The following is a 12,201-nucleotide window of genomic DNA, read 5'->3' as shown; positions in this document are numbered from 1 at the left end:
CAATGCAGCACGACACTCTACCACACAGGTCAGCAAATTTTTTTCTCTAAAGAGCTAGAGAGTGAGTATCCTGGGATTTGCAGACCAAGGGTATTGTAGCTACTAACGTAAAAATGTTCACTATTCTTTATTATCAAAACTTAAAACTTTATTTATGGACACTGAAAATTTAATTTCATTAGTTTTCACGTGTTCCAAATATTATTATTCTTTCAATCTTTTTCAACCATTTATGAATGTGAAATTCACTCTTAGCTTGCTGGCTCAGAGTGGGATTCGCCTGAGGGCCCCAGTCTGCAGACCCCTCCTCTCGCAGGCCGAAGGGTGGTGGGGCAGAAACAAGTCAGAAGATCTGGGGTTGGTTTCCCATCGAAGTTTCTTTTAAACACCATAAAGACCAAACTGCACTGAAACATCCCAAATTCCCTTTGCTTATAACAAAATTAGGTTATTTACTTCATCCAGTAGTTTATGTTCGCATCCTAGATTTAAGTATCAGCTATAGAGGTTGCATTGGTCGTATACAATAAATGCAGAGACAGGAGCAAAATGGGAAACACACTGATCGATTTCTATTACCATAACGAGCAATGGCGTTGGGAAAGAATCTGATTGGAGCTGTGTGCTCTAGAGAAGCCAGCAGCCAGCAGCCACCACGTGTAATGCTCTCCTGTTCTTATCTTGTAGGCTTTCATATCGGACTGGGCAAGACACAGCTAATTGTGACACATGCAGGAACAGTGCATGTATTATCTATAGGTATGTCAACGTTCTCCTCTTCCCACTTTGTTATTATGAGTGACAAATGATGTTTACCCACGAATGCAAGAATCATCTGGGATCATGCTGGGGTGATTATATCAGACGAAAAGTAAAGAACCTTTCCTGACCAGAATTCTAGGCTGCTTCTCAATACTCAACCTCACGTACAGAATCACGGGATGAGGGAGAGCTTGAACCCATGGGTCTGGCAAATGGATCTTAGCAGTGTTTCCAAAATCGGTGTAAGTTTGATGGCTTGCTCCCTCAGAATCGACAGCCATGAACACTGTACTGTGTGTTCCGTAACGGCTGTGAAATATAAGACCTTCAGATGGTATAGATCAAAGGCTGCAAACCACACTGCATGTGCTAGGAATACCACAGAAAAACCCAGTGTGCAGTTTATTTCCTGGGGAATCACCAGGGTTGTGGCACTTATGTCCCTTGGGGCATAAGCCCCTGTCTAGAGCCCTATGGCTGGTCTTCCTGTTTTTCAATTTGAAGTGCGTTTAGATTACTCACATTGACAAGAATACACCAGAAACTTTCAACAAGCAAAAAGCATGTTAGGCTTTTGGCAATAATTTAGGATTTTAAGACATGGTCATGACCTTCAGAGAGGTTACTGTCTTTTTTATTTTTTCTTTTTGGAAATGTAATTTTCGTAAGCAAAAGATGAGAGCAGTAAGAGATGTTATGATTTAGTTCATTTTTTTAAATTAAGCCCGAAGAACAATTTTACTTGATTTGCCAAATTATCAACAACAAGAAAAAGCTGCACAGTTTTATATCTAAAACTGTATAAAGGAACGCCAATCTCAACCAAAAAACACCTTCTAAAGAGATCTTCAAAGTTACCACCCTCCTATCAAGAAGGCAGAGACAGGGAGAGGGTATAAATGTCTTAACAATGGCAAAAAGCTTGAGTCCACACAGTCTTGGGTCCATCACATCTCCAATCCAGACGGAGCATCCCAGACTGGGCCCCAGGTTCTTTAAAAGTAGAGTTGGGTCACCTGGCGACTGGTGTGGTTGCAGCAGAAGAAACCACAGGGCAGACACAAGCTCCGGTACCACCGTAGCAAAAGTCCGTCCTGCAGAGGTTCTCGACCCAGGGAGATTCCGCCTCCCAGGGCACATCTGGCAAGAATGGAGGGAGGTGCTTTCAGCTGCCACAACTGGAGAGGTGCTACTGCATCTACTAGGTAGAGGCCAGGGATGCTGCTAACATCCTATAATGCCTAGGACAGCCCTCCATGACACAGAGTCAGCCCATCCAAACTGTCAATTGTGCCAAGACTGAGAAAGCCTGCCTTGCAGGAACCATGGCCTGCTCACAATCTACTAAAAGGCACACAAACTGCTAAGGCCTCCTGGCTACCCAGAGGGACCCGGGTCCCCTGCAGCAGCCCTGGCCCAGCAGGCCGAGATGCCCGATTGCTCTCCACTATTAACAAGGAGGTGAAAATCAAGCGCCCAGGCAAGAAACGTCAAGCACTCCAAATACAGACTTAGAGAAGTTTGGTCGGTGGGAATCTTTTTACTACATCCATATTATGCGAAACAATTTTGAATCAACAGTGAAGGGATGTAAGTGACATAAAATAAAATGCTTTCAAAGAAAAAAAATGCTTTCACTAAACCAGTCAATTAGGAAAAGAAATGAAGAACTGAGAGCTCCTGGCATAAGTATCCTCACCATTTAGCTTTTGCTCCTCTGGGAGCTAAAACGCCTCCAGTCTCCAATGCTATACAGAGTCGAAGTGAACCCAGATTTCCAGAGAAGTTGCGAAGAGTGAGCTTGATGATGTAAACCCACTTAACATTTTGTGGGTGACTGAAAGAAGAATTTATTAGGACACTCTCCAATGTAAATTGAAGTAATTTACATAAATTTAGCTCTAAATCCAGAAGTAACTTACATTAAAAAAAAAAAGTGATGTTTAAAGTGATTTAACAGTCTGTGAAGGACAGGAATTAGCCTTGAGTGGTTACTGTTTAGACACGGCTCACCCAGCGATCTGTGTGAATCCCAGTACACAGGCCACTGGCCCATTTATCGTAAGAACTGGGAGTTTCAGCACAAGAATTTGACAAAATTTAGTAAGACTCACTCACCAGGTAGAGGGATTGAGTCATTGCGACCACTCTGCTCATCTCCTGCAAACTGGGGAAATGCGTGTCTCTTCATAGAGACCTTGTCATCAAAGATGTGACTGCAGGGACTGTGCATCTTCAGGAACTGTGTACAGTGGGGGTCTCTACAGCCATGCCACCCTACAGTGAGTAAGCCCCCTCTCTAAGTGCACAGAGCATCCCGGGAGAGGCGGTACTAGAGAAGTGGAATTTTAGATAGCTCTTTCGGGAAAGTGTTTTAAAATCCCCCCATGAGAGTGATAACAACAATAAAAATTTCCCAACACTCCAACTTCTGCTGCAAAGAGAAGTTACTCAGAAGGCTTACTAGTAACATTTCAGCCAGACTCCCACTGCCCCAAAAAGCAAGTCTTCCTGCTATGAATTCAAACAGAGGTCTCGATATTACTACCAAGGTGAACAAACATATTCGTTAAACTCTGTTTCCCAGTTTTCCTATCACTTTATATAGGATATAATTTAAAATTATAACTTTAAATTTAACAGTTACTCTTGACACTGGTTTGGTTCTTGACATTAGCTAGAGTTTTCTGAGCACTACAGATGAGAGGAAAGAAAGCTCACTTCTGGTTCACTAACTGGAACACCAGTCAAAAGAGAAATCCTAAACGTAAACATGTTATTTGAATTTGAATCATATAATTGTCTTACAATGTACGTGATTTTAAGTTACGCCAATCTTTTGAGGCGAGGCCCAGATGTCTTCTGTGCCCGTGGCCACCCCCACTGGACTTCCAAGGTACCTGCCACGAACCACACCCATTTTCCTGAGGTAGAACACCGTCTCGTGACAGAACCTGATTTCAGGGTCCTTCTGGGCGCCGATGTGCCCCTCCCTTTGTCACACTCAGTACTTTGTAGCAAGCTCCTCTGTCCAAAACATCTAACCCACAGAAATAATTCTCTCTTGCCTCCAGTGTATCTCATTGGTTTATGTAACACTCAAATAAATCACATCATTTCAATGGTGAGTACAAACGGCATAAACAGATCCAAACCCAGCATCCCCTTGGTGAGCACACAGCTGGAGAAGTGAGGACAGAGGGTCAGGGAGCAACAACAGAGGAGCCTGTTTGCCAGGAGCATCCAGCCCCGCGTGGGCGGCAGTTCCATCGTGGGGGTGCACAGTGGTGGTGACTAACCCAGCACCTCGTTGAAGGGGGCTCTCATGATCCCATCAGGAAACCAAAGACTGGCACAAGAGAGTGGTGGCTGGCAGCTGTTCATACCTCCAGATAGGTGATTTCCCTTGGGGTTCCCTTCTGCCAAAAAAGAATGGGGAGCGTAGAGCAAGGGAGAATTCGCCCAGATGACTTCTCAGTGTACTGCCAGCCCTGTGATTCAATCCTCGAATGTCAAATGCTTCATGAAGGATAGAGGTTTCTCTGATAGAAAAGCATCCAGAACACAACAGGCCTTGGGCAGAAGAAAGCACCTGTCCAGGTGACCCTGGAGCAGTGCCAACGGGCAGCCAGAACATCTCAGAGGTGACCCAGAGGGAGTGTCCAAATGGCAAAGGCTTTATGATTCAAGTGCATCTCTTTTCACGGAGGACGTTGCAACAAATCCTCCATCAATTCCTGCAAACACACCTCTGTAGAGACGATCCCATCAGGAGGGGATGAGTTCAAGCTCGGAGTCCCTGCAGTTGGTTCTATGCCTGGCTCTGCACCCAGGCTCTCAGGTACCAGGGCCTGCACCCTAGACTTCAGGAATGTTCTAAGAGTCCCTGTACCACCATCTCTGCCACTCTTCTGGGTCTTTCCCAGAGGATGCCCGCAGCACCTCAGAACTGAATAGGTTGAAGGAGTTTCAAAATAAAGACATTTTAAAATGCCAAAGACCTGTGGTTGTCCCAGAGCCTGGGCGAACACGAGGGGCCATCAGAGCTGCCAGTTTCCACATGTTGTCACTTGTCATACCTGTTTGCTGGCAGGCAGAGAGCCCTGGAGGTCAATGAATTTGATCCCGCCCATCTTGCATTTACACACTGCTTTTCAGCCAAAACCCAAGTACCCTCTCCGAGCATGTAAGAATCCACCATGTTGCCAGTAACACTGGCCTAGGGACATGCAAAGGGGGCCATGTCCAAGACACGCTGCCTGTGGTTCTAGCAACGCAAGCCCTTGAATAAATGTGTGTCTTTGCCATGGGTGGCATATTTCTCTGTAAAAAAAAAAAGTCTGTCATGGAAAAAAAATATCAAAGGGACAAAAGATCCTGAACCTCCAGGACCACAAACGAAAGGTTGTGAAAATCAGCCTGCCTGGGACTGATGCTCAGATAGGGGGCGCCCCAGAGGTTAGGGCTGAGCTGCCATCCTCTGTCTTTGGAGGGGTGTCCATTAGATCTCCAAGTCCTGCATGATTGAAGGAATGGATCAGGTAGGTCCTTCCTAGCTCTGAAATGCCGTGAGTCAGTGATCTACAATTATGAGAGGAATGGATCTGAGAACTTCAGAAGAAAGTCTACTTGGAGATGAAAGTTTGGGCATTCACAGGGCATTTCTCAACCAAACAGCATCCATTCCCGTACTGGCAAATCGATTTACAAAGAGCCGAAACAACCATCCTCGGGCAATGGATCGCCCTGCTTCCTAGACACTGAAACCCAAGCACCAAAAGTGGTATCTTCCATCACTTTTGGAGGTGGTTGACATGACTACAGTTTTTGTTTCCTAAAATGACATTCTTTCCATTTTGATCTGGACCAATTGTGAAATTCTAATTTAAGACCATCTCAGCATGAAACAAGATAACAAGGGATACAAGTTTTAGTTTTCTGTAGTAAAACTTCTCTGGCTATCATCCATATTTCCTGTCAAAATAGGCTATAATTATTTCAGAAAATATTCGACGGATAAAGTACTAATATAATCTTTGCTCACAAGCAGTTGAAATCCTTTGTATCCACCCCATCTCAGTAGGTCTCTTGTCAAACTAATCTGATGAGTCACGCTAACTGATGATTCATCCTTTGTTCAGATTTTGTTTCAAAAAGGAACAATGCAACATACCATTTCCCTGCTTTACTGAAGTGGTTAATTCGTAAAATAATACAACAAAATGGCTTGAATTCAAATTTGTGCATTTTTATGAGGAGAGCCTGTGCTAACCTCAGTTCAAAGGCTTTGGGGAATGAAAGCGAGCTTTGAAAGATAATGATAATGATGATTCAGACTAATTAAGTAGAATCTTTACCAGAATTTAAATCTTCCTGTAAAGTATTAGAATTCCTACCATTAGTTCCAAGTCCTACAACACCTGTCCCCTTCAGGAGGACACTGCCCGCACCTGCGTCCTTTCTGTATCATCACGGCCACCCACAGCCAGCCTCAAGTGACACTAATAATTATGCAGTGAATCCGTGAGTGGACTTGGCCCCCGAAGGGAAGGGAAACACTGCCCGTCTGCCTATCACTTTGTTTTCAACACCCCAGAGGGAGGGAGTTTGCAGGATGCCCTGTTGTCTACGTTGTATTTTCATCTTTTGATATGATCCATGGATGGTCAAGTATAGGTGAAATTTCAAACAACTGTTCTGATAAAGTACCCGGGTCCCTTCCATTTGGTGCTTCTGTGCATTTCCTCAGCATTTTTCATGGAACTCCTAGGAGATGAGGGGCATGACGGCCCCACACACCAGGAGGTGGGAGGAACTGGTGATCTGGCTGAAGACAACCCCGTAGAACCCCTACCGTAAGACCTCGTAACAACAGAGCGACAACAACAGGGAACCTTCTGCACCGGAGGTGTGGGGGCCACAGACACAGTGAAGAAAGGCAGAGGACAGGGAGATGAAGGCGACCAGGGTGTTCCACCCAGGGACAGCTGACGCAGAGGACAGAGGACCATCTTGGAGGGGTAGCATATTGGGGAGGGTTTAGATGTGTTCTGAAGAACACCTCTCCCACCCCTCAGGCTAGAGGGTTGGAAACAACAGGAAGGATTAGGGGGAGAAAGAGCCCGAGGACTTCCAAGGATGAAAGGGGATGCCTTGCTGCTGACACTTAAGCGTGTAGCCTTACAGCAGCTGGGGAACTTTCCAGTGCATCGAAGTCTCTAACTGTTTATCAAGGAAGCTCCCAAATTCTGCAAGGTCCTTTCCAAAATGATTGGAGGGTTTCAGGAAAGACGAGAAATATACCCTAATATTATGAGATGGAACAAGGAATTCACAGAAGTAATCGTTTGCGTTTTCTCAAATCATCAATAGAAATTCATTGCATCACCAATAAGAACACAAAACAGAAGGCTGCAAAGATTCCAGACAAAAATGTGCATGGAAATGCCACTGATTCCAGAGTATCGCAAAAAAGGAGCTGCAATCAGGACAGCCACCAGAACTGGACGCCTCGAAACTAATGAAGTCTTATTGTTAAGAGAGGTAAATTGCATTTGTATGCAGAACCGGGGCCAGGTCTAGCCTGTCCAGAGCCCACTTGGAGTGGAATCTTTGCTGCCTTTGTCATTTAGTGATTATCTCTAAGTGGAAGTGGCCTTTGCAGGCCTGCTTTCGATCACCACCACTTGTGCATATTAAGTTCTTTACCAACATGAACTGATGTGGAGGAAATTAGCTTTTGTCTAATACTTAGTGCTCTGTTCCTAGTATTTACAGTGACTGAGGGGGCGGGAGGAAGAGGACAGAAAGGATTTCCTTGGATAATACTTTAGGCGATGTCATTCTGATGTAAGGAAATATGTTTTAATAAAGTAAACTAAACGTTAGAAAAAAACAAAAAAGAATGACTTAACAGACCTCAAAATTCTCCTTGAGGGGCTTCCCTGGTGGCACAGCGGTTGAGAATCTGCCTGCTAATGCAGGGGACACGGGTTCGAGCCCTGGTCTGGGAAGATCCCACATGCCATGGAGCAACTAGGCCCGTGAGCCACAACTACTGAGCCTGTGCTCCGCAACAAGGGAGGCCGCCATAGTGAGAGGCCCGCGCACCGTGATGAAGAGTGGTCCCCGCCTGCCACAACTAGAGAAAGCCCTCGCACGGAAATGAAGACCCAACACAGCAAAAATAAATTAATAAACTCCTACCCCCAACATCTTAAAAAAAAAAATTCCCCAAACCAATAACCCAAGTTTTGTCTATTCCATCAGAATTATAAAAATATATTCTTTCTTTTTCCCCAACATGTAAGGATCAGGTTTTAGTCATCTTTAGTGACCTTTTACTAACCTTTAGTATCAAAAATTCTATGTGCAACTGATTACAGCTGTAAAAGTGAAAACTGATTACTCATTTCAACATATTCCTTGTAAAGCAATTAGTTAAAAATTATTCAGCAAAGAAAGGTTAATTATACTGATAGCCCTCCTCTTAAGACCCTCAAAAGTCAAAATTAATGAGGTAGTCACCTATGTCCAAAACAGTGTGAAGGAGTGACATTGTCAGTGTCACAAGCAAATCAGTGTAATTCACTTTTAGACAACCATGTAGATTTTTCTACGAGCTAGATACAGCATCCAGTCCTCACCTGAGTGCCCTAAGTTAGCATGTAAAATTCCTTGGGGACTCAATGACAAAAGAAACCACCTAGGGTTTGCTGCTGTCACTCAGCTGACTCTTCTGCCCCATCAGCCGCCTTGAAGGCACTGATCCCACAGACAACACATCCCTGGAGGTGTGGTAGGGAACCCGGGGGTTTAGACAGGTCACCAGTGACACCATAAGACATGCACAAGAAGCTAATGGTTTTCTGGCCTACGCACTGAGAACTGTCACTGCTCCATATTCTCTCTCTCTCTGCTCACGTCAGAAGAGGGGAAGCTCCTGAGAGCGTCAGCAACTCAGCGTTCTGGGCTGGTGGCTCAGAGGGGCCGGGCTGCTCTGCACTTTAGCTCAAGCACTGTGACCGCAAGTCATTCCTCTCTGGGCAACAGATTGTCCGTCCTCAAGATGAGAACAGAAGACAAGGTCATGGCCAAGATCTCAGCCGACCCGACTCAGGTCACCTGGCTGGGTTTTCCAGCCCTGGCACCTGAAGGACCCACTACAATTTTGGAGAGTCCTGTGTTTTCTCCTTTTAACTGCAGTTACAATGCACTTCCTGCTCAAAGATTAAAAAAAATAATTGTGTGCTCTTTGTTGAGGCCAGGGACAGCAGTGAATTGGCAGTCCACATTTAATAATTATCCATCCCTTCTAAATATAATGTCTGATCTTGATGGCTTGCTAGAAGTGTGACATCAGATATGCTTAATACACACGTGACACTGTTAGTGATCTGGTCCCTTTCTTACTCGAGAAATGATTATGGTTGGAGGTTATAAACAGCGCTTGAGTCTTTCTGCCTCGACCTCTCTGTGGCGCAAAATTATAGGAGGCTCAAACGCAGTTCCCTGATCCCTGGGCATCTGGCCAGCCCTCAAATTTGGGCACTCAGATGAAGCGCGGGTGCCAGACCACTCTGCATTCCAGTGGAGTCACAGATAAGAAAGATACCGAGGATGGAGCTTCAGGCAAGCATAAAAGGAAGGACTGTCCTCCTGCGTGGTCAGGCTACGTACCACGATGTATTCAGAAAGGTCACTGTCTATAACTTTGGATACTTTGGAATATACTTTATAGCTAGGATAACTGGCTAATGTTTTGCTTTTTATAACCATAACCATAATTTCCTTGCCATAGGCCATCACGAAAAGGGAACAGATCTTATAGTTCAGGTATTAGTATTATTGAATACCCATCTATTTCTAGTATTTTAAATCTTACAGTGACTCTGTAAACTTTGATTAGTCACCTACTGTGTGAAAAAGTGGCGGAAGAAGGATTCAGAGTTATGATGAATCATTTCTATGTTCAAATTATTAATACTGGAAACTACTGGAACAAGCTCCATACATATACACAACAGGTATATAACATATGGACATATTTTCTGTACATATGTTCATTTTGATGAGTAAGTTATAACTAGAAAACAGAGGCAGCATTCTGCTGAGACTGGAAGTGAGGGGATTCGGGTTCAGTTCATCAGTTTATTTCAATTCAGTAAACAGAGAGGTCACGTGCTGAGTCTGTCACTGTATTAAAGGCATCACAGATGCAGTTGAATTCAACATGGTCTATCCCTCGATGCGTTTCACAGAACTGAGAAAAAGTAGCTATGATCCAACATGAGCCAGAAGTGCTCTGATAAAAATGTGCAGAGACCCTGAGCAGTGTGGACCAGAGGAGTTTGGACGGGACGGAGGGGCGGGCACATGTGGTTAGTCTAGAAAATCCATGGAAGGAGGAGGCAACAAGTGCCCTCGGTTTAAAGGATGAGCGGAAGTTTGTCAAGGAGTTTCAGGTTTTCCTAAGGTGACTCTGGTACTTGGAAAACGCGTTAGGGCAAGAGAGAGACGGAGAGAGAAGCACTGAACGGCTGTTTCAGTGGCCAAAGTGAAAACTGCCTAAGTTCTTTGGGGGCAGAGGAAGGCGCTGGAGATTGCTGAGGGTGGCTGCACGGTACCCAGCTGATGGAAGCAGGTGGGAAGGGCGAGTCCAGCTAGACGCCAAGGTGCCCGGCATCGCAGCTGAGTTTGGGAAGACAGAGCATCAGGCTGGGGAAACGCTCTGATTCTGGACGTGCCAGATGGATGGGGCCCCTCAGTAGTCACACGGAGATGCGTCCAGGGAAGTATGATGGCTATTTTGGGTCCTGGTTCTCCCACTGCCTAAAGGCACAGCCGGGACCACATATGTAAACTGAGGCTGAGGAGTAAATAAAAAGAGATGTGCCTGGTTCACCAGGCTTGCAAGGGAGACAACCCAGCCTGTGACTTGGAGCCTGACTTTCAGCTTCTTCTGAACAACACTATGTGATCCAAGGCGCTGACGTGAAGCCAGCCGGACATAAAGCACTGCATTTTGAGGACACTGTGAGAGCCATCACACGCCCCAGCGAGCTGGCTGCCCCCAGTTTGCCTGAGTTTCCGTGTGGGCGTGGTGGCTCCATGGGGCCCCCTGGCGGTGGGCGTGTGCATCTCCACTGTCGTTTCACAGCCCAGGAAGCTCAGGTCCCTGAAGGTGGGATGATGTATCCACGGTGGCAGAGCGTGGGTCAGTCAGCCACACCGAGCACCGGGGACTCTGCGATCTGATTCAAAGAAAATTAAAAACGGAGGCCTCCGCTCTGCAGTCCACTGAGCCCCGCCAACACTGTCAAGGTTGGAGAAATCAGAGATTTCGGGTTTTCTTCCAGTCCAGGAAACACACAATGCCTGGGAGCCGAACTCACCTGCTTTTAACTCTTCACTGCTACACCCAGGGGACTGGAGAAGGGAATGTTCTAAATCCATTTCCCCTTCAATGAACTCAAGGAGCTTGCTAAGGAAACTGTGGCAGGGCCCGGGTATTTATAGGAGCAGCAGACAAGCAGAGCATCCGCTGGAGATGCTGGGACCACGCTCTTCTGCAAAACTGCATGAAGCCGTGGGGAGAAGTGTTACTACAAAGCCCAGCAGAGACGCCGGGAAGCAAATAAAGCTGGTGCCAGCTGACAGAGCAGCCTGAGCTTCAGCGCAGGTTTTTATTTCTTTGGAAATATAGAGTAATAATTCTGTAAGCCAAGTCCCTACCCATAAAACTTCTATTTTCAAGAGAAAAAGACTAACCAAAAAATGCAGTCTGCAGCCCGTGGCTTTAATCCTTCATCACCGCGAGCCACACAGATGTGGCCAGTGGCTTTCGGTGGCACGCCTGGCAGCACGGCTTCAGTTACCACGGAGCTCTCAACGCAAGCATTTTGTTGGATGGATGCAGGCAGGGGAAGGAGAGAGATAAAACATAAACAATGATAGCTCCCGGGGATTTATATCTTGTAAACAGCCCCAGCAGTCCTGGGGCCGTTCTGGATCACCCGACACAGTCTGCAGTCTGCGCTGTACCTCAGGCACTAAAGGAGGGAACATCCAGCTTAGCGGAGGCTGGCCTGGCTCCAGTCGCTTCACACTCAGGCTCGGACTCTCTAGAGTCAGGACTTTTTCCAGGCTGCTTCTCCTCGGAGGTGCAAGTGTTCCGCATGATGCGTGTGTCCCCTCGACGGTGCGCTACAAATGCCAGATCTGGCCTGCAGGAGGCGGACGGTACCACCAGCAGCCTCCAGCCTCGTGTGCGGCCGGACGCTGAGACCCTGGGCATTGCAGGAAGCTGTGCCAAGCCCCAGCCGAGCCCTAACAGATGAGGACAAGGTCTAGAGGCCAGACTTGGAACACACACACTGCTGTCTGCCTGCTCAATGAGGGCTAAGTCTCTGAGCTGGAACTGCTCTGGGAAGGCAGGTC

The 12,201-nt window shown here is 46.3% G+C and overlaps 2 protein-coding genes across 5 annotated transcripts in view; one reads left to right on the top strand and one right to left on the bottom strand.

Annotated features, from left to right (window-relative positions):
* Nucleotides 1–12,201, bottom strand: part of DOCK1 (dedicator of cytokinesis 1) — a 522,558-nt gene that overhangs the window by 298,355 nt on the left and 212,002 nt on the right. The gene's annotated exons all lie outside the window — the stretch shown is intronic.
* INSYN2A (inhibitory synaptic factor 2A) overlaps nucleotides 1–12,201 on the top strand; it is a 63,085-nt gene that overhangs the window by 44,314 nt on the left and 6,570 nt on the right. Inside the window, exon 3 of the mRNA XM_004265715.3 lies at nucleotides 688–759. Coding sequence (XP_004265763.1) covers nucleotides 688–759 — 72 coding nt within the window. The remainder of the gene's footprint in view (nucleotides 1–687; nucleotides 760–12,201) is intronic.

Source organism: Orcinus orca, chromosome 14 (genome assembly GCF_937001465.1).
Source record: "Orcinus orca chromosome 14, mOrcOrc1.1, whole genome shotgun sequence".
Classification (NCBI taxonomy): domain Eukaryota; kingdom Metazoa; phylum Chordata; class Mammalia; order Artiodactyla; family Delphinidae; genus Orcinus; species Orcinus orca.
This window is presented reverse-complemented; position numbering and strand designations above follow the sequence as displayed.